This window comes from Crocodylus siamensis, chromosome 9, assembly GCF_052110815.1.
Source record: "Crocodylus siamensis isolate JL-2025a chromosome 9, ASM5211081v1, whole genome shotgun sequence".
Classification (NCBI taxonomy): Eukaryota; Metazoa; Chordata; order Crocodylia; family Crocodylidae; genus Crocodylus; species Crocodylus siamensis.
In genome coordinates, this window is record NC_143403.1 from 16,817,970 (window position 1) to 16,840,825 (window position 22,856).

Here is a 22,856-nt window from a genome sequence, read left to right on the forward strand (position 1 = left end):
ATATGACGCAGTGTTTACAGCTGTGGTTAGCCCAAGCCCCTGCTGTGGTCACGTTGTGTTATTTTAGCCAGGCTGGGGATTCTCAGCATGGGAGACCTCCCTGGGCAGTACGCAGCTTGCAGAGCAGCTCTTGGCTTATTGGGCATCAGGCAGGAGGGATGCCTCCAGAACATCTCAATGCTCTGATTTCTAGCTGGTAGTAGCTCTCATACTAGCTACTATGAACTAATATCTATTAGAATAGCTATGTGGCGTCCCTGGGTCCTGAGGCAAGCAGGACCTCAGATGTCCCAAGTGGACCCCAAACTTGCAGCCACCAACGTCAGTGCAACTACTGGTAGTAGTAGCAAGCATTACATCCAGAAGTGTGTCCAAGGCTTGAAACAAAAGCGAGCAAAACTGGGATCTCTCAGTGTAAAAAATGGTGTATGAAAGTAAAGTATTAGATTATTTGTATCATGGTTATTAGCAGAGATGTTACCGGGCAGCGTTGCACCCTGGCCAGCCATGGTGCATGAGGCAGTACCAGTGGCTATGTAGATAGCGAGGGCAGTGCAGCCAACCGAGACGATTATTTTTGTGCTTCCCCTCCCAGTAACCCTCTCCCCCCAGGTATGCTTCTGGTTATTATGGTCTCCATTTGATGATAATGGTGTGTCCTTATGCTGACTATTCTGGGGACATTGTACTTTTTAACTTGATTTTCTTGAACCATTCTAGTAGGGCCTAATGGTTGTATTTTTACACCTCCCAATTTCCAGCTTATTCCAAAATATATCTGTATTTCTTATTACTTAACATGAACTCTGATTTTGAATATACAGTAAAGATCTCAGTTTACATAACTCTTTTGTTCCTTGACAGTCCTCACTGCCTAGACTTGCTGGGTATTGTTACCTTGCGTGAACCTGTAATTGGAATCTGATGTTCTGGGCAAGCACGCTCTTGCAAACGACAGTCTCGTGCATCGGTGCTTACTGCAGAGGTGTACCAATTTTAAAATGCGACTAGAACCTCAAAACAAAATCCATGCGTTTAGAATATAGCTTTGGACATGGCTTGTTGCTTCAGTCTATGGTAAATTAAACAGCTCTTCAAAACCATGCTTCCTAAAATACTGCTAGTAGCATGTTACTACATGCTATGAGTGCTCCACAGCTAACTTTTTATGCATTTCTTTTGGAAGGAGAGACCAGTCTTCTGCTCCAAAATAGTACAGCACTATGGTAATATAAATAATAGTAGTACTTAGGCAGCGTTTTAACTTTGATCACTTCTTTTCATCCGTCTAAAACTAGCGTAGATATTCTTTTTTCAAAAGCAGTCCAGAAACCCAGGCCATTTTTGGAAAACGGTGATGTGCCCTAGAACATGTAAAGAACCGGAGCGCCGAAAGCATGTCAGCCCCTGGCAACTTTAACAGAGGAGGCTTAGGTGATTTGTCTTAAGTTATAGTGACCTTCTGCCTTTCTTTCTTCCTCATACCCTCCTTCCTCCCCATAAGCTCAGAGACAGGTCTTCTTCCCACATCAAAGGAGAAGGCGGCACTCGTTTTCAGAGTGGAAGAGGGAGGAGTTTGTTTCTTTCTGTTTGAAATAGTTGAAATTTTTTGCTGTATTTCTGTGCAGCTATAAACATATTTTACAGCTCACTAGTGTACTGATCGTTTCAGTTTTTTAAATGTATGCAAATTCTATGCATTTTGATTAATACTGATTATTTCCAAGTCCTAATTTAGCATGATCATGCTAACTGAAACCACCATAAGAGAAATGTGATTCATTAGGTTAAATGAATAAAAAAAAATCTGCTCAGAAGCCACCAAAGCAAACCAGTGAAACCTGATTTATCAAATTACACAAAATACAATTCCCAAGAAAATGCTGGCTTGATCATCAGAGGTGCTGAACACCCACAAATCCCACTGAGGTCAACAAGAGCAGCAAGTGCTCAGTACCTCTGAAAGTCAGGCTACCATTTTGACTTCCTACATTTATATTACACATCGAGCTGTGAAATTCTGAACCGTGATGCACATGACCTGTCATAAAATAATATATTCTCCAGCTGCAAAACCCCAGATATAATTTAGATGACTGGGGAAAATAAAATAAACTTGACTAGATGGCTATTTTAAGCAGTATTTCTATGAAATAAGGGTTCTCTAAATGGAAATACAGCTTTTGAGCAAACAGCACTGTTCAGAAGTACATACTCTGAAGATGCATAATTTGGTAAGAATTAAATATGACTGACTTGGAGCTTCCTATCCTAGTGCCTGTGATATAGCTTTGGTTCAGTTTTTATGCCACACTCCTTCCTTCAGCTGTCAAAGGCTGAGGATACTACAGCGTTAATGTGCTTAGTCCCTGGAGGAATGGAGCATTTCCTTCACATATTAAAACTGCTGATTCTATAAGATGTCCCAAGCTGCTGTGGACAAGGAAGCTTACAGTGATGTGAGATTTAAGAGGTGACTTAAAGATGGTATTTGGAGAACAGACAGGAAAGAAAATCCTTACTGGGCTTTAGTTAACCAAGCCTTGGTATTGCAAACATATACTTGCTTGCTTTTACTTACACGTAGTCCCATTTATTGCAATGGAAATACTATCTGGAGTAAAAGTATGTATACCTGTTTGTGGGGAAGTGGCCCTGTAGTCCATTTACTGGCCATTGCAGTACTTGGGTGCTGCAGAGCCCAAGGATTTTAAGCAAGTGAGGGAAGTGAGATTTTAGTTATTCAGATGTTGCAATACCTGGCACATTTTAGAGAATGAGGGCAATTAATATCCTTAACCAGTCCCTGCAATGTTTCTGATTCTTTGACTAAGCACGTCTTCATATATCATTGCACTTTTACCATCTTTTGGGAAGAAGAGACTGTTTTGCTAGTCAGGACTTGATTGTTTTGACACGTTTTTTCCATAATATAAATCACTGCTCTGTTGCCTGAAAGTCTGATTCGGGGGTGGGGGGACGGGAGGGAAGCTTGGTTCCAGACAGGCGGCTGTTATGAAGTAACTTGTAAATTCATTGCTTTCGAATCAAGATCATAAATGTACAATTTTAATAATGTTCAGTACTAATAATGATTTGAATATCCTTAGAGAAATTGTCTTCTGCTGCATAATTCAGTGACTTCAATCATGAAATGGGGGAGGCATTTCAAGTTTGGCAAATCATTTAAAAATGTTGTTATAAAACTTTACAAAAGAAGATGAGTAGAAGGAATAATATACATAGTTTTAATTTTTTGAAGTGGTAAATAGTTGGAAGTGATAATACCGAGTCCATATGGAGCCAGTATAAAAAGTTTAGTATGGCAGCTGAACATAAATCTATGAAACAATACACATTTGACATATAAGTGGAGTTAAGAAAATAGAGATGACTGTGGTGTCTGATTTTGATCCTCTGCTGGATTTTGGTCTGCTAACTTTTTTTTTTAATTTTTTGCCTTTCCTGAGCCCTATACAGTGTTCTGCACCAAAGAGGCTTAATTAAAGACCTATTCCTGACATGATTGTTTATTCCTATCACTTAAATATTTTTTCTCTAGGGAGTTGAGCGCATTGACCTACCAGGCCTCAGAAGTTTGAGAACTGCCCGTGTCCTTCAGGCAGGCATGGTACTGACTATTGAACCAGGCATTTACTTCATTGATCATGTGTTGGACCAGGCGCTGAAGGATCCTACACAATCTTGCTTCATTAATAATCAAGTCCTGCAGCGTTTTCGAGGATTTGGTGGGGTAAGTAACTCTTCACCAGCTTTGATAACAGTTTGGGCTGGCTTTTTGCTTAGTTTGTCTTCCATACATATTTAAAAAGAAATTTTCTTCAGAAAATTTAATATATGATGATAGAGATTCTTTGTATGGTTTTAATCCTGTAGGCTATTTGGATACTTTCCCTATCTAGTTTTGAACTGTACTTCAAATTACTAGTGCCGAATAGAGGGGAATAGTCACCTCCCTCAGTCTGCCAATTACACTCCTACTAATGCAGCCCAGTATGGCATTATCCTTCTTTGCAGCAAGGGCACGCTGTCAGCTCATATTCAACTTATTGGCCACTGTAACCCTAAGGTTTCTTTCTGCAGAGCTGCTGGTGCGTGGAACCTGTGCTAGTGCATGGGATTGTTCCATCCTAAGTGCAGGACTTTGCACTTGTGCATGTTGAGCCTCATGAGATTTTTTTTGGTCCTATCCTCCAATTTCTCTAGGTCTCTCCTGAATCCTAGCCCTCCCCTCCAGCATATCTAGTATTGCCCCCAGCTTTGTCTCATCTGCAAAGTTGCTGAGGGTGCACTCCATCCCAGGTAGCTGAAGACTATATTGAACAAAACTAGCACCAGGACCAACATGTGGGATGCTCCACTTGATACTGGCTGCCAACTACACCTCGAGCCATTGATTACTATCCTTTGAGCCCAACAATCCAGCCAGTTTTCTATCCACCTTACAGTCCATTCATACAACCCGTACCTTCTTAACTTGCTTGCAGAAATGTTGTGGGAGACCATATCAAAAGCCTTGTTAAAGTCAAGGTATATCGCATCCATCGCTCTCCTTGCATCCACAGAGCCAGTCATTACATCCTAAAAGGCAATCAGGTTGGTCAGGATGTGGGGAGGACCTCATTTCCATATTCTCTCTGAGATACTTTTGACTTTTTACAAATTTAACTCTAGGAAAAAGTTTAGCAGTTAAATGTCTTCAAGTAACTATTCTTTTAACAAAGACAGTGCTTTTGAAAGGTGCCTCTTCACTCAGCCCAGAAGACTAATGTCCTATGTTCATAGTTCATAGGGAAGATAAGAGGCATCAGTAAAACCAGCTTCATTACTTTGCCTTGTCTGTGTGTCAGTGAATAGGTGGGGAACTTTTAGCCTAGCCCCTCTCTCCATTTACTCCTTGGGTGTTATGCTGAAACAGTGACCCAGGAAAATGATTAGTAGCAATTGTGGTGGTGACTTACTGGTATGAGTAGTTCATCTGGAATTCTGTTCTGCTACCGCTAATTTATTTATCACAGTCCACCAAATAGACGTCAGATAGTAACAGCTTCGACACTGCTGAACTGAGCTGGCTTTGAACCACCAATTTAGAAACAAAAGGTTCCCTATTCCATCACCAATCCTCCAAGTCATCCAATCACCCATACAGCTGGCTTTAAAAGTTTTATATATCCAGAGTATACAATCTTATCAAGAGATGTGGGACTTTACCCTCTGGTGTTTAATTCTCTCCTGTGGTTAGGAATGTTATCTTGCCTTGTGTTATTTCTTTATCAATACTCTCCAGCCCAGGGTACGGATGAATGAAATAAGTGGGTCATGGTTAACTCTACATGTTCTAACTGTGAACATGTCATTCTGTGTCTCACTCTTGCATTTGTTTTAAAGGGACCCTGTCAGTGCCCTTCTCCAACTGTCCCCACCATAAAAATAGGTTGATTTTTATATTGCTTAACCCAGAAATAGGCTTTGGGAGTTATTTAGTTGTTCGATTGATTCCTGGTTCTTGCACACTGTCTCTTATATTTGCTTTTCTTGGAAATATTCAAGCCCAAAGCCCATTGTTTACAGTACTGATGTGAATGCTCCTCCCCACCCCCCCTCAAAGAGCCACACATGCTTCCACATTAAACTGCATGATAGAGCAGGCACACCTGGTTCCCGTTGTGTTGGCTTGAAGTGGAGTGGGATGGATCAGTGCACACAGTGTGTCTGCTTGCATCCACAAGCCTAGAGCTCCAAAGTTGGGCTGTACGTTCCGCCTCGTACTGGGACGGACCAGTTTTCCGTCAAGGTGTTGCATGGTCCCTCACAATCCAACCTACTCCCACAAATTTGCTTTGTCTCTCTCTAATTTTGAGTGCTGATTTCATCTGAATTGAGTTGGACAGAGTATGTTGCCTGATTTGCTGCACAAGAAAATATTGGGCAGAATTCTGTCTCTGATCCCCACATGGTGACACAGTTTACTGTAAAAACAACCCACACAGCCAGCTGTTGTCATTCAGTTTTGTCTAGGAAAAAAATTGGAATAAACTCTAAAACTGAATTGTATCTGAAACATGCCTCAAAGGTTAAATACAGCACAATCAAAATTAACTTGACCACCCTTACAGGTCTAGCTTTTTAATCGATTGTTGATTAAAAGCAATAACCCCAGTAATTGTTACTTAGAGTTCTCAGCATCTGTGTTTTAGCTAATTTTCATTTATGCAGACCCAAGACCCCCTTCCAAATACATTGCAGATGAAATCTCCTCTACAACAAAAAAAATACTTCAGAAAGCTATGCCCTGATATCATCAGTTATTAACATGTCTAAGATGTTCATTACTGTTGTGTCTGATCTTAACTTTGCAAAGTATAAGTTTAGCAGCAAACACCTATCTCAAGAAAAGGAAGCATATATTCTATTATCTTACTGCTACACTAGCACCAATACAGATAGCCTTAGTTTGGTTTAGCTTAATTTCTTCCTTTGATGGAAATGAATGAAGCTAAACCAAATTAAGGCCACTTTAATTCTAAATGAGTGTGTCCACATAGCTTAATGCATTTTAACTAATCCACTTTAAATGCACTCCTTTAGTTAGTTGGAATTAAATTTCTTGGGTACCCCAGAGGGACAAGCCATTAGCCTTTACATTAAGAAAATAGAAAGATTTGTACTGCATGCAGAAAGAGGAAAATGTGTGATTAGACTGCCATTTCTTGAGGTCTATTGAGTGTTTTCCAGTGTGGGTATCTGCACTGCACCTGCACATGTTGGGGAGATGTTCAGGTCCTCTAGACCAGAGGAAGTCAACCTGTAGCACATGTGCCATCAGTGGCATGTGCAGCCTGTGTCTGTGGCAGACAGCAAATTGTGGAGGGGCAGGCAGCACAACACCATATAAGGCAGAAGGCAGATCAGGCAGGGGAGAGGGTTCAGAGTGGTCATGGAGGCTGCAAAGCCAAAAAGGTTGGTACCTACTCTTGTAGATGGATATCCAGAAAATTTGTGCGGGTGACAGGTCCTCAGAGAGAAGGTGTGCAGAGTTGAGGATTTTGGCTGATCAGGTGTGTATACGTGGATTTCTTTGAGACTGCTTTCCTGAAGCTAATAAAAAAAAAAAAAGCTAGAAAATATTAATTGTGGTTTTTGAGAGTAAGGATAGTCTCATAGTTAATACTGCTCTGGGCCTCAAAAGTCATAGGTTTAGTTTTAGGTTTTGCCAGACTTGCTGCCTTATCTTGGGTAGGTCATAAACTTTGGGGACTTCATTTCCTGATCTGTAAGTTAAGATCCTTTGTCCTATTTAGCGTTGTGTGGCAAGAACTATTGCATAGTATGTATGTATGTAATACTTAATACAAGGTGGCTTTGATTTCAGTTGGGTCCCATAGGTACTACTGTAATACAAATTGTCCAGACTGGAAAAGTCCTTGTGGTCTTATTTAACACAAAAGTAAGCGTAGTCTGGTTCCCCTACAGGAGAGTAGAATACTGACTACTCTAGCTCTAAATGTTGCCCTCTGAGCTTATCTTTCACATGTATTAGGGTTTGACATTTCTATTCTTCCTAAGCTCATTTACTGATTTAGGCCATTCATGTGATGTTTTCCTAAAGTCTAGTAAGACCATCCAGGCTGATTTAAGCTCTAATGTTCAGTCTGTGCTTAAACTTTATTTTCCCTAGCAGCACTTAGTGTTCAGAGAACAAGTGACCGTGCTAATGGGTGAAAACTTTGTGAAACACTGAATCACAACCAGACTTTAAGTGGATTTAAATTCATCTTCTGCTTTCATTGTTCTCATTTAAAAGGTTAATAGCTTTACATAATCCAGGACCTTCAGAACATGCTAATGTCGTAGAATTTTTTTTTAAGTGCTCCTTTTTGCACCTATGAAAGGGTATAGTAATTGCATTTTGCATATGGCACAGCAATGCAAGGCTCATTTCACTTCCTATTTTTGTGGGTGGTTCAGAATGAAATAGTCTGCTAGGGAGTACATGCTATAGTACTAGTCTTCTTTTGAACATTTCCTATTATCTAGGTTTAAAAGTGCCCCTCAAAACATATTTATACAAGTTGTATATGGAAAAGTTGTTAGTAAAAATGAAACAAAGATTTCTTCTCTAAAGCCACCTTAAGAGAAGTAATAGTTACGGGTAACCTACTAACTATTGATCAATAGTTTATTAAGACAACTTGATAGATTTATGTAGCATAAACTGTTTATTAGTAGATCCTTACTGCAGTGCATGACAAAGGGGCACTTGCTAGTGATGTGACAGGGAGGGGACTGGTTAAGATGGGATAATGATGAAATGTCATTCCAAGAATACTGGGGATCAGGGAAACTGAAATGGAGAGGTTTTGATATTTGGCTTCCGGGTTTTGAATCTGGATGACCAGATCCCTATACCATGTAATTCTGCCTGCAAAAGAAATGATGCTGCGGAATAGTGCTAGTGCCTGCTTGTTTGGTGTAAATAGTTGCACTTATCTTGCAATAAATGTGCCACCTCAGAAAATAACAGGTAGGATGATGTGCATCAGCAGGATCAGAACCCACCCTAAACTTTGTTCATCTGTTTACCCCATATACCATCTCCCAGATGACAGATGGACACTCAGCTCTAATCTAACGTTTGCTGATTTACTTTGCGTGGCAGCTTCTAGGGATCATATTCTGGCATCAGATTTGTCAGCCCAAGATGATTTCTTTTTTTTCTGACAAACTGCAAACTTTTTACTGACATGTTTACATAATATAGATGTAGCTCTTCTTCCAGGGCTGGGTTCAGATTTGGGGTTTTAACACCAACTATAGTAAAAGATAATAACAAGAAAAGGTTTGCTTGTCAGTAAAAAGTTTGCAGATTATCAAGTAAAAAAAAATTGTCTGGGGTTAAGGTTGGCGACCCTATTTGACTTCAGGAATGGCTTTACACCAAGCCACCCCCACTCCATGGGTTTCCTTTTCACCCCTACACCTCAATGCCCTTGAATGTACTCCACACTATGCTGCCCACCTCAACCCACTCCCTGGCCTTACTTGTGCTAGCCCTGCCGTGTGGTCCTGGCATGAGCCCCCACAGAAGGAATACTGACTGCCTTCCTACAACCTAACAGTGTTACAGGCAGGTGACAGGACACAGCAGCAGCACCAGCACGTGGCTGGGGCTGGGGGCTCTGCAGTGGCTCCGCTTGGTTACAAAATCCTGCAGGGTGCTGCACTCTTTCCTCAGACTCCAGGTGATACTGCTCTGTTCTGTCTGACCATCACATTTTCCTCTAGCTTCTTTTGACAAGGAATCTTTAATCGGGCTCTGGGTTGCTTAGGTTTTTTATGGACAGCAGTTTTTTTACAGACTTTACAGGCAGGTGGTTTTAGCCTGTTTTTTTTTTTTTTTAATGGATGGTCCTTAAATGTTTGTACCATTTTGCAAGCAGAACTCCTACTGAAGGAGTCTGTGCCCAGATTTGTTGTTACTTTCTGCGGTCGTGTGCAAACACTCAAAAAAGTAAAAAGGGAAATGCACAATAATCATACCTCACAAAATCTTTTCTCACTATGTCTGGGATCTGTCATAAAATTAAAGGCCTTTAACATATCCAGAGAAAATAAATGTCTGCTATAGCACCCTTCCCTTGAAAGACAGTAAGGGATATCCAGTCTGGAGATCAGAACTATTTGAAGAAGTTAGGAAGACATTTTAGACTACTACGTGGATAGCTTGCTGATGAAAGCCATCTATTTAACCCCCATTCTGGCCTTGTGATGGTTGCTATTAAGAGTTACCCAGTTGTGCAATCTAATCTACCCCATCAGTCATATAACCCTACTTAATAGGAAGGTGGTATTTTAAGGATGGTGCCAACAATATTATCCACTTTGCCTGTATAGAAAAAAACAGAGATGCTTGTGGAACAGGGTTGTGCAGTGCATTTGAAAGCTAGAGGGGGGGGGTGAAAAGCCCCATAATGTCAGCACTGTCTTCAACATACTGTTTTCTGACAAAGGGGGGCCAGAATGGGGCTAAAAATGGGAAAAGTAAGAGAACAGCTCTTCAACAATGGCAATGGAGAAGGAAGTGCAAGTCAATCAACTGAAACCAGCATCGTCCTCTCCCTGGAGATGAGCTCCAAACATAGGGCTGCACTTTGGGAGGTCTTTTAGGGCTTCTGAAGTCCCCATCACCTGGCTCCTACTAGTGACAATTACTGGCAGTGGGGATCAAGTGGAAAAAAAGAACATGAGTGAGGACTATGCAAAATGACATAGGCTATGTTTTCAAAACCAGATAGTTGCTTGCCTCTAGTTACTATTGATATGTGGTAGAGGCAGCAAGCAGCACTCCTGAGTTGCAGCTAGTATGCATCTTAGGTGAGACTGGACCAACAGAAGAATAGCTTGGTCATGGAGAAGCAGCTGGGGCTATCCCAAGAAATATTGATTAGGCAATATCGGACCGTTCAGTGCATTAGTGATCCACAGAGCACTTGCAGGTTGCTGATAGAGATTTGGCTGCTGACGTAGGGTTGACTCTCCTTTTCAACCCATTGTAGAGCAGGCTGCAGGATTACAGAGCTCAGTGTGCATTACCTTTCCCTGTGTGTTCAGCTGCTTTGCATAGCACAAGGGTGCTTTAGTCACAAAAGGGAAGAAGAGATGGTCCAGGAGCACCTGAATTGTGCTGGGAAAGTCTGTGAGAACCTCCACTGGTGCTTATTGACAAACAGACATCAGTTGTGGCCTGGCGTTCTCCAGCTTCAGTAAAGTCTATCTGTATGCTTTCAGATAGGATTTTCTTGCATGTAGTCTTCCTAAGATTAACAGCACAGGTTAATATTAATGTGTTACATACCAAAAGCAGTATGTAAACATGTTGTTAAATGGTGTATTGGAGTTGCCTCCAGGTACATGGGAAGTCTGAATTAAAATTTTAGTGGGAACCTTGATGTTAGCATTTCCACCTTAATAACATTCAGTGAATGCAGCTTTATGAGTATGTAAAAGGTTGTTTGTTTGTTGGGGGGGGTGTTTAAATCGAAAATGAAGTTTCATGTTGGGGCGTCATGCTGATCCCCACTGTGGTCCATCCCCAGACTGGAACCTGCAAATCCACCCAGCCACGCTGCAGCTGGTACAATGGTAGATGACATTAGTAGGTCTCTGCTCCATGTGGGCCGCTGCTAGAGGGGGATGAGATGTGCTTTGTCAAAGGGTTGCACATATGTCTGTCACCGCCCTCCTTCCCCCCCGTGCTGTTTGTCCATCCCGGATTCCCAGGTCCTCTTCTGATTTCAGTGTTGCCCCCGCCAGTTGATTCTTAGTTGTATCCCCCCCACCAAGTCAGTGTCCTTGCCCAGTCAGTCTCACCTTGAGTCCCAGTCTTACCCTCTTCTCCCCACATCTCGGTCATCTTTCTGAGCCAGTCCCAGTTTCTCCTCTCACCTGATTCCTTGCCCTGATCTATTTTCCCTCTCTTCTGCTCTGACTTTTGCCCTTTCTGCACTTGTATCAGTCCTGTATCTTACTGCCTAAGCATTAGCAAGGGGGCACAGGACAGACTGGTGCTGGAAAGAGCATGTTTTGTTGCTGTGTGAGCTTGCGGGAGCTGTCTAGCCAGTGCCATGAGCTGGGAGGGGATGGAGCATACTCAGTGAGCAGGAAACCTAGTCTCTACTAAGCATGTACAGTCTGGCATTTTCAAACTCGTAGAATTTAGCCAGCTATTCAGAAGGGCAGAAAAGGGACAGCCCTTAAGTAAAAGTAGTCGCTGCTTGCCATGCTCCAAAGCATTCGACCTGTTTGAAGATGATTTACCCCATTTGCTTTAATAGGGACAAAACAACCTTTTATCATTAGCCTTGCTTGTGGAAATGGAAGAATTATTCTGGCTGAGATTTTGAAAAGGGCAAAAAAAAAATGTACCTGAAACAAATCCTCACTATAGAAAATTTCAGCCCAGAGTTAGTGTGGCGAAGGGTCAAGTAACCGAAAAGAGGCTCTTATCAAGGGAAGCGTTGCACAACTGTAATGGGCAGCGTTACCGGACCAGCTTGTCATGGGGTTTTGAGTTTCTTTGAATCAGGCGTTGTAACTCTCCACATCAAAGTAATACATTTTTCTGCAACCACTTTGATGTGAATTCTGGCCTGAATGATGCAAGCAGGCATGGTGGATTTTTGCACCTAGGCAGAGCCTCATTGACATCCATTGGATTTTTACAGAGTCCCAGCTCCACCCAGGCAGACCTCATTGCATGTTTGAGGCCTAATAAGAACATCTTACAGAAATAATGTGATACGACCACCTGGAAAGCCAAGCATTTTGCCACTTCAGTAATGGCCTGACAAGAGTGGTGACATCTTGGCTTTGTTTTTGATTCTACCAATCATTTCCGTACTGGTAAAATAAAAAACACTCTTAAAAAAAAATGTCTTGCTCAGATGCATGGACTTGCTCTTGCTATGGTGGGTGCTGGCTCCCTGCAGTCACACGTGTGCTTTTCAGAAAGACAGAGGAGGCTGGCAGCTTTTACTTTTCCAGCTGTCTGAATCAAATGTGTGAACGCAGCAAAGTTTGATTAAGTTTTGCTTTAGAATATGCTTAACTTGATACCAAGTAAAAGAAATAATCTGGCAAAGACATCATTAAACACTTTAATAAGGCTGGATGACTCATATTGTCTGAACAAATGGATTATTTTGCAAGCAGAAGTACAAATGTTAACCAGCTTTATTTTTAGTTTAAAATGTCAAGGGGTCAGAAACAATTAAAGCAACTGTAAGGTGGGAGTCGCTTGGGTTTGTGTTCTGTTGGATTTACACCTTGCTAAAATTGCTTTTATTGCAGCTTAGCAACTTACTAGCATTTTTTCTGATAAGATAACAGGAAAGGACTGTGTAGGCATATTTACTGGTAGAAAGAGATTAGAGTCGGATAGAAATGGCACAGGCTTTTCATTTGAACTGAACAAGAACCGGGAACACAAAAAACTGCTGCTTAAACTTAAAATGCAACAACCGAGTTTTACAGCATTATCTGAGACTTGCTGTGAGATTTGCTTCTCAGCTCCAAGTTCCATAATTTTGGGGGTGTTCTGTTAACTCCAAAATGAGCTCTAAAACGAGCTTTAAAATCACAATGAACTACTTGTAGCTGGTCCTGTTAACTGCAGTGTTTCAGGAGGAAAGAGGAACGTGGAGTTTTTTAACACGCAGACAGCAACTAAGAACCCACAGCAGTGTGGCCGCTCTGAACACACACAGTGCAGGTGCTCAAAGCGCACGTGCAAGCAGCCACAGCCACGTCCGCCCCCTACGTCATGTAATAGGTTGTGCTAGAAAGGTTGGAGGTAACCCAGGGAAAGGATTCTTCCTTCTTCCCTTGCTGTCCCCAGTGCCAAAGCATCTGCATTTTATGAGGCCGTATAAAAATGGCCTCAGTAAGTCATCCTGTCCCCACCAAACCCTCCTTGTTACGCAGGAGTGTCTTTCAGGGCTGCTTTTCTTGTCAGATTAATGTGGAGTTTACATGAGCCCGGGCTCATGGGCCCTCTACAAAGGAAGTTTCACCCTTGCAGAATTCGGACCTTGTCTCATAGCAGTAGGAAATTGGGGATCACGAAGCATTTGTTCTTCCTGCCATCGTATTTCCAAGCAGGTTGGAAATGCACTTTATACTGCAGCTGCTGTTGTTTCCTAGGGTGCCTTGCAGCATGCCAAAAGATACCAGTGACTGTGTGTTCTCTGTAACAGGTCCGGATTGAAGATGACATTGCAGTGACAGCCAGTGGAATGGAGCTACTAACATGCGTCCCACGCACCGCGGAGGAAATAGAGGCTTTCATGGCAGATGCCCAAGGCAGCACCAAGTCATTTGACTGCGTGTCCGGCCAAAAGCAGTAAACTCCACGTACTTGCTGTGTCCCGCTTAGCAGTCATCCTTCCGATTTTAAGGCAGCAGCATATGAAAGAAAATGATTCAATTCAGCAAAGCATTAGGCTAGAATGGTTATTTCATTAGAGATTAAATTAGAAAGATTCAGCACCATATATTCAGCTAGCTCTAAATCTTGATGCTTTCAATCAACATCTTATATTACAAAGTGCCAACAGAATAATCCTGCAGGATGAACAGCTGAAATTAAAAACCTCAGATCATCTGTACCTTACCTCTTTCCAGTAATATCTGCATTTTCATGGCAGTTAACTTTTATACATGGCAAATCTGTTATCCGTATGTTGTCTGTAATCATGAAAAAATACCTAAGAGTTCCTATTTGGGAAACGTATCTCCACAAGTTTACCAAGATCTTTCTGTTAATTGGGAATGGCTGAGACAGTGCCACCTATGTTTTCCTTGTGAATCAGTATTTTGATATAAATGAAATGAACAAAATAAGATTTCTAATAAAAAATTACCTCTGCAAGTTGTTGTTCAGACCTTTGTGTTGATCCCTCAGCTTCCTTTTCCTACCCCTTATCAGCTCAGTATGGGAGCTTTCTACCCCAGAAACCTGCACTGCTCCCCAGCTAGGTTTTCTTCTTCAAATCCTGGGCATTCATATCCTTCACACATCAGCCAGGCTCCCTGCACTCGTGGTGTACTGCAGCAGAAGGAGCAGTTGATCTGTATCTTTAAGGATGTAGGATGATCTGAGCCAGAGCCTTAAAAATTCTGCCTAAATTTTATGGGAGTGTTTTTGCTACAGGGACTCACAGTATTATTCAGTAGAGTACCTCCTGCTGAACAGGTGGAAATTGAGAAGCCATCTGGTAACATCAGTGCAGGGGTGTCGAGCTTTTCTGGCCCCAAATGATTGGCATGAAATAGATGAATGGCCTGGGGCCATCCCCTTGGGACAGAATGGGTCCATGGACACCCCCCTCTCCCTGCCGGAGTCGGTGCCTGCAGCTTTTGCTTCAGCCAGTCCAGGACCACGCTGCACATGGTACCCATTCTGGTTAGACCAGGATGCGAGCTGCACACAGCACCTGCTCCAGCTGGTCTTGGGAGGACCCTGCTTGCAGCAAGTGCTGAAACTGGCATGTGAAGGACCCATAGATCAACCCCCCTCCCCCCTGGGGATGCCGGAGCCACTGCCTATCCAGGACTGCGCCATACATGGCACCCACCACTCCAGGCATTGCCCACGCACTTACCTGAGACCAGCTAGAGCGGGTGCTGCATGTGACACAGCCCCAGACCAGTCAGAGTGGGTGTCACAAACGCTGGATCTGGCATGTGGGGACAGTCCTGGGCTGGCCCCATTTGGGGCCAGTACCAGAGGATGGATGATGCGACTCACCGAGCCAGATGTGACCGCAGGCTGTATCTTTAATGCTGCTGTGTTTGTGGATCCCAAATTAAGCTGTGTCAGTTGTGTGTAGACATGATATAACTACTTTGCAATGATAGTAATGGTAAACTGGGCTTCCACGCATGTGAGAGAGAACCAGTTATATGCTCTGTGCTACATGGTTACTGCAAGACATGATGGTCTCACTTGTAACAAAAGCCCAGTTATTTTCACTTGGTTTATGATTTGCAGACTCTCTGACAGCACGTGTCACAACACCATCTCTGTTTATCATGCTTTAAATACTTACTTTACACCCCTCTTTCCCCACAAAGGTTGGTATAAAATACCAACCTTTTTTTAATGTATTCAAGATCTTAATCTGTGGAGAAACCCAGTTTGTACCAATGTCAGTTCCAGCAAAGGTAGCACCTCTAGCTGATGCACTTTAAAACTGCCCCTGCACCTCGTATCCAGTCAAGTGCTTAATTTAATTTAAGCTGAGGCTTCTGGGCCCAGAATCCCTCTTCTGTTGCACATCACTGGCCACGAGAGGGCTTCTCTCTGTTGTTCCAATCCCAACATAGGATGGCAGTGTGCCAACATGTTGTTATCATCATTTTCCCTGCGGTTGGTGAACCGGGAGCAAAGTCCTTCTGGCGCCTGTGATCCCCAGCTGCTGTAACAAGCCCCTGTCTTATACTGGGGAACTCTCCTGACACAGCAGCACGGGACAGGAGAGTGTAGTAGTTTGAAGCCACCTGCATCTCTGCCTCCTAACTCACATGCTCATATGTTCTTCAGCAGCTGCTGGGACTGAATCTTGATCAGGAATTATTTCTTATGAAAATCTGAATTGAGCCACCCTCTGCAACAAGATTCATCTTATATTTGCCAATTGGGTTGTCCTGCACAGAGGAATGGACTCATTTTTAAGGCATGGGTGACCCACTGTCAAATATTGAAGTCTGAAAATTAGAGAGGAAGGAAACCTGCATGCTAGTCATCTGGCATGCATCACTCCTTTAGTTTAATGTCACTTTGTTTTAAAACCGTAGGAACTGTTCCGTCTTTCACAGTAACTCCACGGCAGCGGTCCCTGAGAGGCGAGCCAGGTGAGTCCTGTATATAATGAGGTCTCCAACGAGCAAGTCTTGCTGAGGAGTGGGGTGAGACTATTCTTAAGGGAATTGACAGAAATGTCTGCGACTGCTTTTGTGTTTCCTTTTGTGGCTACTAAAGAGATTCTGGATTTTGTACTTCTGAAGAAAACGTCAGATTTTACTGCAATAACTAGAAAAAAGAGCAGACGGTGATAGGCTGACTGGCGTTCCCGTCTCTCCGGCCTCCAGAAGCCTCGGGGAGGCTTACTCAGCATGCGACTCTCCTTTGTCACCACCATGGCCTCAGCGTATCAGGCTCATGTAGGCACATGAGTCAAAGTCCATTTCTATAATTATTTTTTGAGCACACCCTCAGCTCCTTTGCTGGCTGCTGCTCTGGGTGCTGTGAGGCCTGCCTTTGCTTTGGTTCGCTAGCCTTGGTTATCTGAAAGCAATTCTTTTATACACTTTTAAAACTCCAGATTTGGAATTGTGTCAATGAGGCTGTAACACGGGTCTAGTTAATAGGCTTTTCCCTTCCTCCCTGATTAATCTTGGCAGACATTGTTCCCAACTGCTGTAGAACAGGTTGGGCAAATAGACGACGGGAGGCGACAGAGCGCAGTATCCTTCACCACGTACCAGAGAACAAATGCTGTGCCGAGCTCTGAGAGGAGAGGACAAAGCAAATGTCAGCGAGCTGACTGCCAGTTTTCTCTCATTATACCTGTCCCAGCAGCAGCTGTTTGCTTAAATCTAGTTTTGTTTTCTCAGACTTTTCTTTATGTGCAAGGCCCCATGAATTCTGCAACTGAGATCCACCACACGAGTCACAGCTTTGATTTAAAAAAAAAAATACATAGCTTTTACAGTTCTTTAGAAACTGTTCCCAGTGCAAACCAGATGTAACCAGGGCAGGGGCCTGGTCTGAGCTGAAGGCTGCTGTACCCCAAAAGAGCACCAAGAGATCTCAGCGGGTGTTTGTTCATACCTCCTGCAAGGAACCTTCTCTGGACTGGAGTCCTCTTCTGGTTGAGCCTTACGGCTTTTGTCTCCCAATGGAAGCAAACTGGAACCGGGACCTTTTTATTTCTCAGTTAAAATCCACAGTGAAGGAAGAACCGTGCATGGGGTAGTTTGGGGGGGTTTGGGGAGGGGAGGGGAGGGGAGGGGGGAGTTAACTGCTGGTTAATGAATTTAAGATGTATTCCCTGGTGATAAGCGATAACTGTAGCTTGCTCTGGCTATGATAGGATTTTAAAACCCATTAGCTATCACATTTTCTCCTAGTGTGCACAATTCTGCCCAGTCTTGCCTCGGAGGTACCAATGCAGTGAATTAAAATCAATTTATTTTGCTGCAAGTTTGTAAGTGGAAAAGATCAAGGTCATTTTTTTTAAATTGATTTAATCAAGTTATGTCAGGTCCCTTGTGTGGACATTGCCTATCCCCGCAAGCTGTGCTGCTCAGCAGTAGAATTAAAGCAGTACAATCCCTTAGCACGGACGGAGTCATAATGGAGTGGCTGTTCCTGTAACGGAAATGGAATGAGCTATCCTAGTATAACTCATGCTGCGTAACTGCATCTGCAGTGGAGAGCTGTACTTGCCAAACTATTACAGGTGAAAACCCCATCTTTAGGCTCACACTGTACACAGACCGCCTTTACATAACATAACCTTTGTCACCAAGTTAAGATAAACTTTGCAGTAGCTTGGCACAGAATTTGTAAGGGAGGATGAATCATCCCAGCCATTTCAGTGCAGTGTTAACTTTGAATCTACTGAACTACCGTAGTCACTGGGGGCCCCAGCCACGAACCAGGGGCCTACTGTGATAAAGCCTGTAAAAGCCCAGAAACATGCAGGGATCCTACTGTTGAAATCTGGCTGCACGTACTGAAGAGGTCCTGGACACTGTCTTAAGGTTCTCCAAAGCGTCCTAGGGCTACACCTGTTCTCCACGATGGTCATTAATTAATAAGGCAAAACCAAAAAACTAAAAGCCAGACTTCGCTGAAATTTGCACAGGCTGAAATCTGATTCAGATGCCTCCTTATCAGTTACTGCAGAAGAGAAGGAAGTTAGCACCTGTGTCTGAGGTGCACAATTAACAACAGAACAAACCATTCCCACAGCCCTCCAGTCCCCTTGGATAAATAGGATGCAATTCTGATATTAAGTTAGCAACCAATCTGTGCTATAGCAGCTTGGGGCGGGGAAAATGAAAGCCTTTGGGGGATTTCAGTTGAAAGCTATTATTCCTTTGATATAGCGCTGTGTATTTTTTTGCAACAGGCTCATTGCAATCTTTCTTGAAACTGACCTCCCAGCAATGGGTAATTTAAAATAATGAGCATCTGTCAGCCCCCGGGGCCGATGGATTCGTGCGTTTAAAATGACACGCTGCAGTCTTTATTTCACTTCTCAGGTAAAGCAAGTGCATAAACTGCCACATTAGCAACGTCTCTGTGCAGCCAAACTACTCATCAAGTGCGTTGCATTGGAAGGACCTGAAGCCCATAGTGGTGGGGTGACACAGTGCCTCAGTGCATGGTGGTAAGACTCTTGAATTTCAGGGTGCTCTTTCAAGTCTGAAATGCTGACCTTTTTGTGCTGCATTTCAGTTAGCCAGATGCATGTACCCTTGAAGTGCTACATCCTCGGGGAAGCATCCACAGCTGGTAGGAAAGAGTAAATTCCCCGAGTCGTGTCGCGTGTGATGAACCCACTGTGGATTAATGGAACATGGAAAGCTACTCCATTCAGCCTTGCTAACAGGAGGAGAGTTGTTATGGACAGGCTCTGTGTCCAGGTAAGAAGGTATGGGCTCCTATTGCATGAACTGGAGGATAGTGGCAAATGGTGCCAGAGAGAAACAGCAAAAATTGAGATTTGTGGCTTAAATTGCCTGGTTTTGTTGCATGTATGGGGCCATGGGGAGGGCATGATACAGAGCATCCTGTATGTAACACATGGAAGCACCATTCTCTCTTCAGTAGGAATGGAGGTGTTGAAACCGTCCAGCTGAACAATGTGGAATATGTGGTCAGTGGATTGTCACTTTTTGGGGCAGGGATAGTTTTTGTGTTGTGTTGGGACACCACCTTCACAGTGGGATCTAGCTCCATGGAGGGTTCTTTGACAGAAGTACAGGACTATGACAGCCTATTACCATTAGTCATGTGTTAAAGGACAAACTAGGACAGGAGTTGGCAAATATTTGGCTGGAGTGCCAAAAACACCCCAACCTTGACCCACACCTTCACTTGGTGCACAAGGGGCAGATGGCAGGGGAGCTGCGAGGGGCCCAATCCTCAATGCTGGTGTGGCAGGTGCATGCACACCTCTGGGCTGATGGTGTGGAAGAGGCCAGCGTTGTGCTGCCCTGGCTCCTTCCCTGCCATTCACCCAGAGACACATGTGCAGCCGCTGCCACCATGGAGCCAGTGTGCTTGCAGCCTCCCAGCCACCTGCAGCAGCTGCCTAGAGCTCTGGGTCAGCTGTGGCATGCCGAGCAAAATGGCCTCATGTCCCGTGTCCTGGCACGTGCCAGGAGTTGCCAACCCCTGGAGTATGCAATGAATGAGGGGGATAAACTGCCCTGTAGCTATCTTCAGAATTAGTGCCTGAGCCTCTAATTGACAATAAAGGCCTGAATCCTCATTTCATGCTTAAGTTACTCATCTTATTTCAACAGATTGACTGGTTTACACTCTCACACACACGTGTTAGAAGTTAATTTTTGGAAATAAACATCAGGATTTTCCTTGCAAATTACAAGCTGGGAATCTTTACACAAACCATAAAGGAAATTCTACAGCAATCAGAAATGGGAATCCAATGGGAATTTCACTAGCTCGATGTTCAGTGTAAGTAGAGCAAGGGGAGCAGCATACACAAGATTGTTTCCCTGTTTTAAGGATTTAAGATTTTAAAGGCATACAGTATATAACAGCCCTCAAATGCTTTTGAGACTTTCTACAAATTTTATAGAAAAGGTCAATTCCGTTTTAATGGATTCAACGAAATAAAAAGGACATCTGAATGTTTACTGCAGGACACTTTCTCTTTATGGAGACAGGTTAGGCATTGTTTGTAAGAGAACCAAGGGCTATTTTTTTAATCTTGCTCCAGCAAGTAAGTACAAGCCACTCATCTTAAGTATGAGAGATTTCACTCCTACTTTTATTGGAAAAAAGCCCTATTTCCTTTAATCCATGACTCCTGCCTTGGCAAAAGAGCCTGCTGTTTGTGCTGAGAAATATGATGTACATTTTATTCCCACTGAAATAAAAATAGCAGAGAGCGCACCTGAACGTGTGTGTCTGTATGATACAAGACAGACTGTGCTGGTTCTCTGCATACTTCCTGCCTATGAGGCGAGGTAGCCATGTTAGTGCAGTGTGGTGTATGGGCCAATAAACTCTCTTGGAGAGGACGTCTTTCCTGCAGCATCGTGTTTTCATGGGCCTGACTTTCACCGGGAGCCTTCATGCAGCACAAAGCCTTTAGTTTAATTTGCTGGTAAGCCCTTGTACTGGAACAGCAGTCCAGGGCTATTTCTGTTTTTACAGGTGGTAAGGGACTAGCCATGTTTTTCCAGGCTTGGGATTGGCAACTGCATTGAGTTGAAGCAGGTGGAAAACAAGCACCTAACAAGGTTCTGGGTAATTGGTGAAAAGACTCCATGGTTGAGAAATTATCAGCCAGAATTGCATTTTCTCCATATTCAACACTGGTCATATGAGGGGTTTGTACTCTGGAGGCAAACACACACAACCCCAAGTGAAACCAGGGAGAGAAATCTAGGGTGCCCACGAGAGACCCCAAGAGCTAGAGAGGCAATTTCTACACCACAGAACAGAGGAAAGCGGCAGCAACAGTGAGTAACAGAGGACAATGGGGTACACACTCCTGCCCCGGGCTGTAGTAAGGCTGAACGAGCGAGACTTTAAAAGCTTCTTCTCTCCCTAACTGGTTTTCATAACATCATTGAATTTTGGCTGCAGTGAAAAGATTGATTTTTAAAGTCTAGATCAGGGCCAGCGAACCTGTAGCCCGAATGCCACTTCGGGGATGGGACCGGCACAGCAGATCAGGTAAGGAATACAGGGCAGACTAGCAGGAAAGGGAAGGAAGATCAGAGTAGCACTCAGGAAGGATGTGAGGCTAACTTGTGGCATGTTTGCCAAAAAGGTGGCCCCCGCTGTTCTAGATTTTCTATTAAGTGAAACTTCTGCTAATGTTGCTTTATGAAGATTTGCTTTATCTGTTGCAACTGAATAAGGCAGCACTGACAGGAGACGAGGAATGTTGAAAGGCTCATTGTAATTCTTCAAACTACTGCTAACCCAAGAGTAGAAAGCTACTATTATTGCATAAATCCAGCCCACATGCCGATATTCAGTGGCCTTCTTGACAGGTTGGAGCAGCTTGAGTTGAACAACCCTAATTTATGTCTCTCATTTTAAGATCTAGCTGTTGTTCCAACCTCTACCACTGACATGTTTCAAGACATTAAGCTAATCGTAGATTCTCTTCAGAAGTAACTGGTACCTGCAGACTATACTGGGGAAGACTGTGGGAGCTCTAAAGGATCAGCTGTTTCCCTGAAAAGTTAAATCCCTAAATTCCATGGATCAGTTTTTCAGTTAGGCAGGTTTACCTACCAATCTGTCTTAAAAACCCTTTTAATCCCTTTAAAATCTTTGTTTTCTGACATACATGAGCCTTTTTCTCCTGACCTTCTCCTCACTGTCCCCCCCCAAAAATTGAGGTGGGTGTAATAAGCAGAGAAGTTGGTTTTTCGCTGAAAGAAGCACACCTGGAGACACCGTGTGCATGGTGCTACGGCCAAGATAGCTGCTGCTTGACTGGCTCAGCAAGCTGAATGGGTGGAGTTGTGTTAACCCTCTCAGCCACAGCTATTGGCTAAGCACTGCAGCAATGCACCTGAAGCAACAAGTGAGCTGCTGGTATTGTCTTAATTATTCTTGATGAGGCTTGGAATGTGGAAATGCTTCATTTACAGGATCCTAAATAAAGTACTTACAGGAAAGAACTAACAGACTCACTTCTAGGAACGGAGTGCCCAAGAATCGTGGCATCTTGGGAGAACTGAGGCAGCAGGCTGGAGTCTGGGTGAGGTAGCAGGAAGTTCCAGAGCGTCTCCTGGGACGCCACGCTGCTCCCACTCCATGTTTCCAGGAGGACGTGCTCTTCATCACACAGTGACCATGACTCAGGGGGGGAAAAGAAATCTACAATCTGCCCTCCAAAAACAAGGTGTGACGTATAGAAAAAAATACAGGTAAGTTGCCTGTATCTTTGTTCTTTTCCTGGATATTTAATGTGAAGGGGAAAAGTTTGGTTTAAGTGTTGCAATACCAGTCTTTATAATGATCTACTACTGTAAAATGAGGTTAGCAGAAG

The 22,856-nt window shown here is 43.4% G+C and overlaps 1 protein-coding gene across 1 annotated transcript in view; it reads left to right on the top strand.

Moving 5' to 3' along the window:
* The window catches only part of PEPD (peptidase D), a 215,007-nt gene extending 200,558 nt beyond the window's left edge, over positions 1-14,449 (top strand). The window contains exons 14-15 of the mRNA XM_090063288.1: positions 3,563-3,754; positions 13,776-14,449. Coding sequence (XP_089919414.1) covers positions 3,563-3,754; positions 13,776-13,925 — 342 coding nt within the window. The 3' untranslated portion in view covers positions 13,926-14,449. The remainder of the gene's footprint in view (positions 1-3,562; positions 3,755-13,775) is intronic.
* Positions 14,450-22,856: the final 8,407 nt, after the last annotated feature.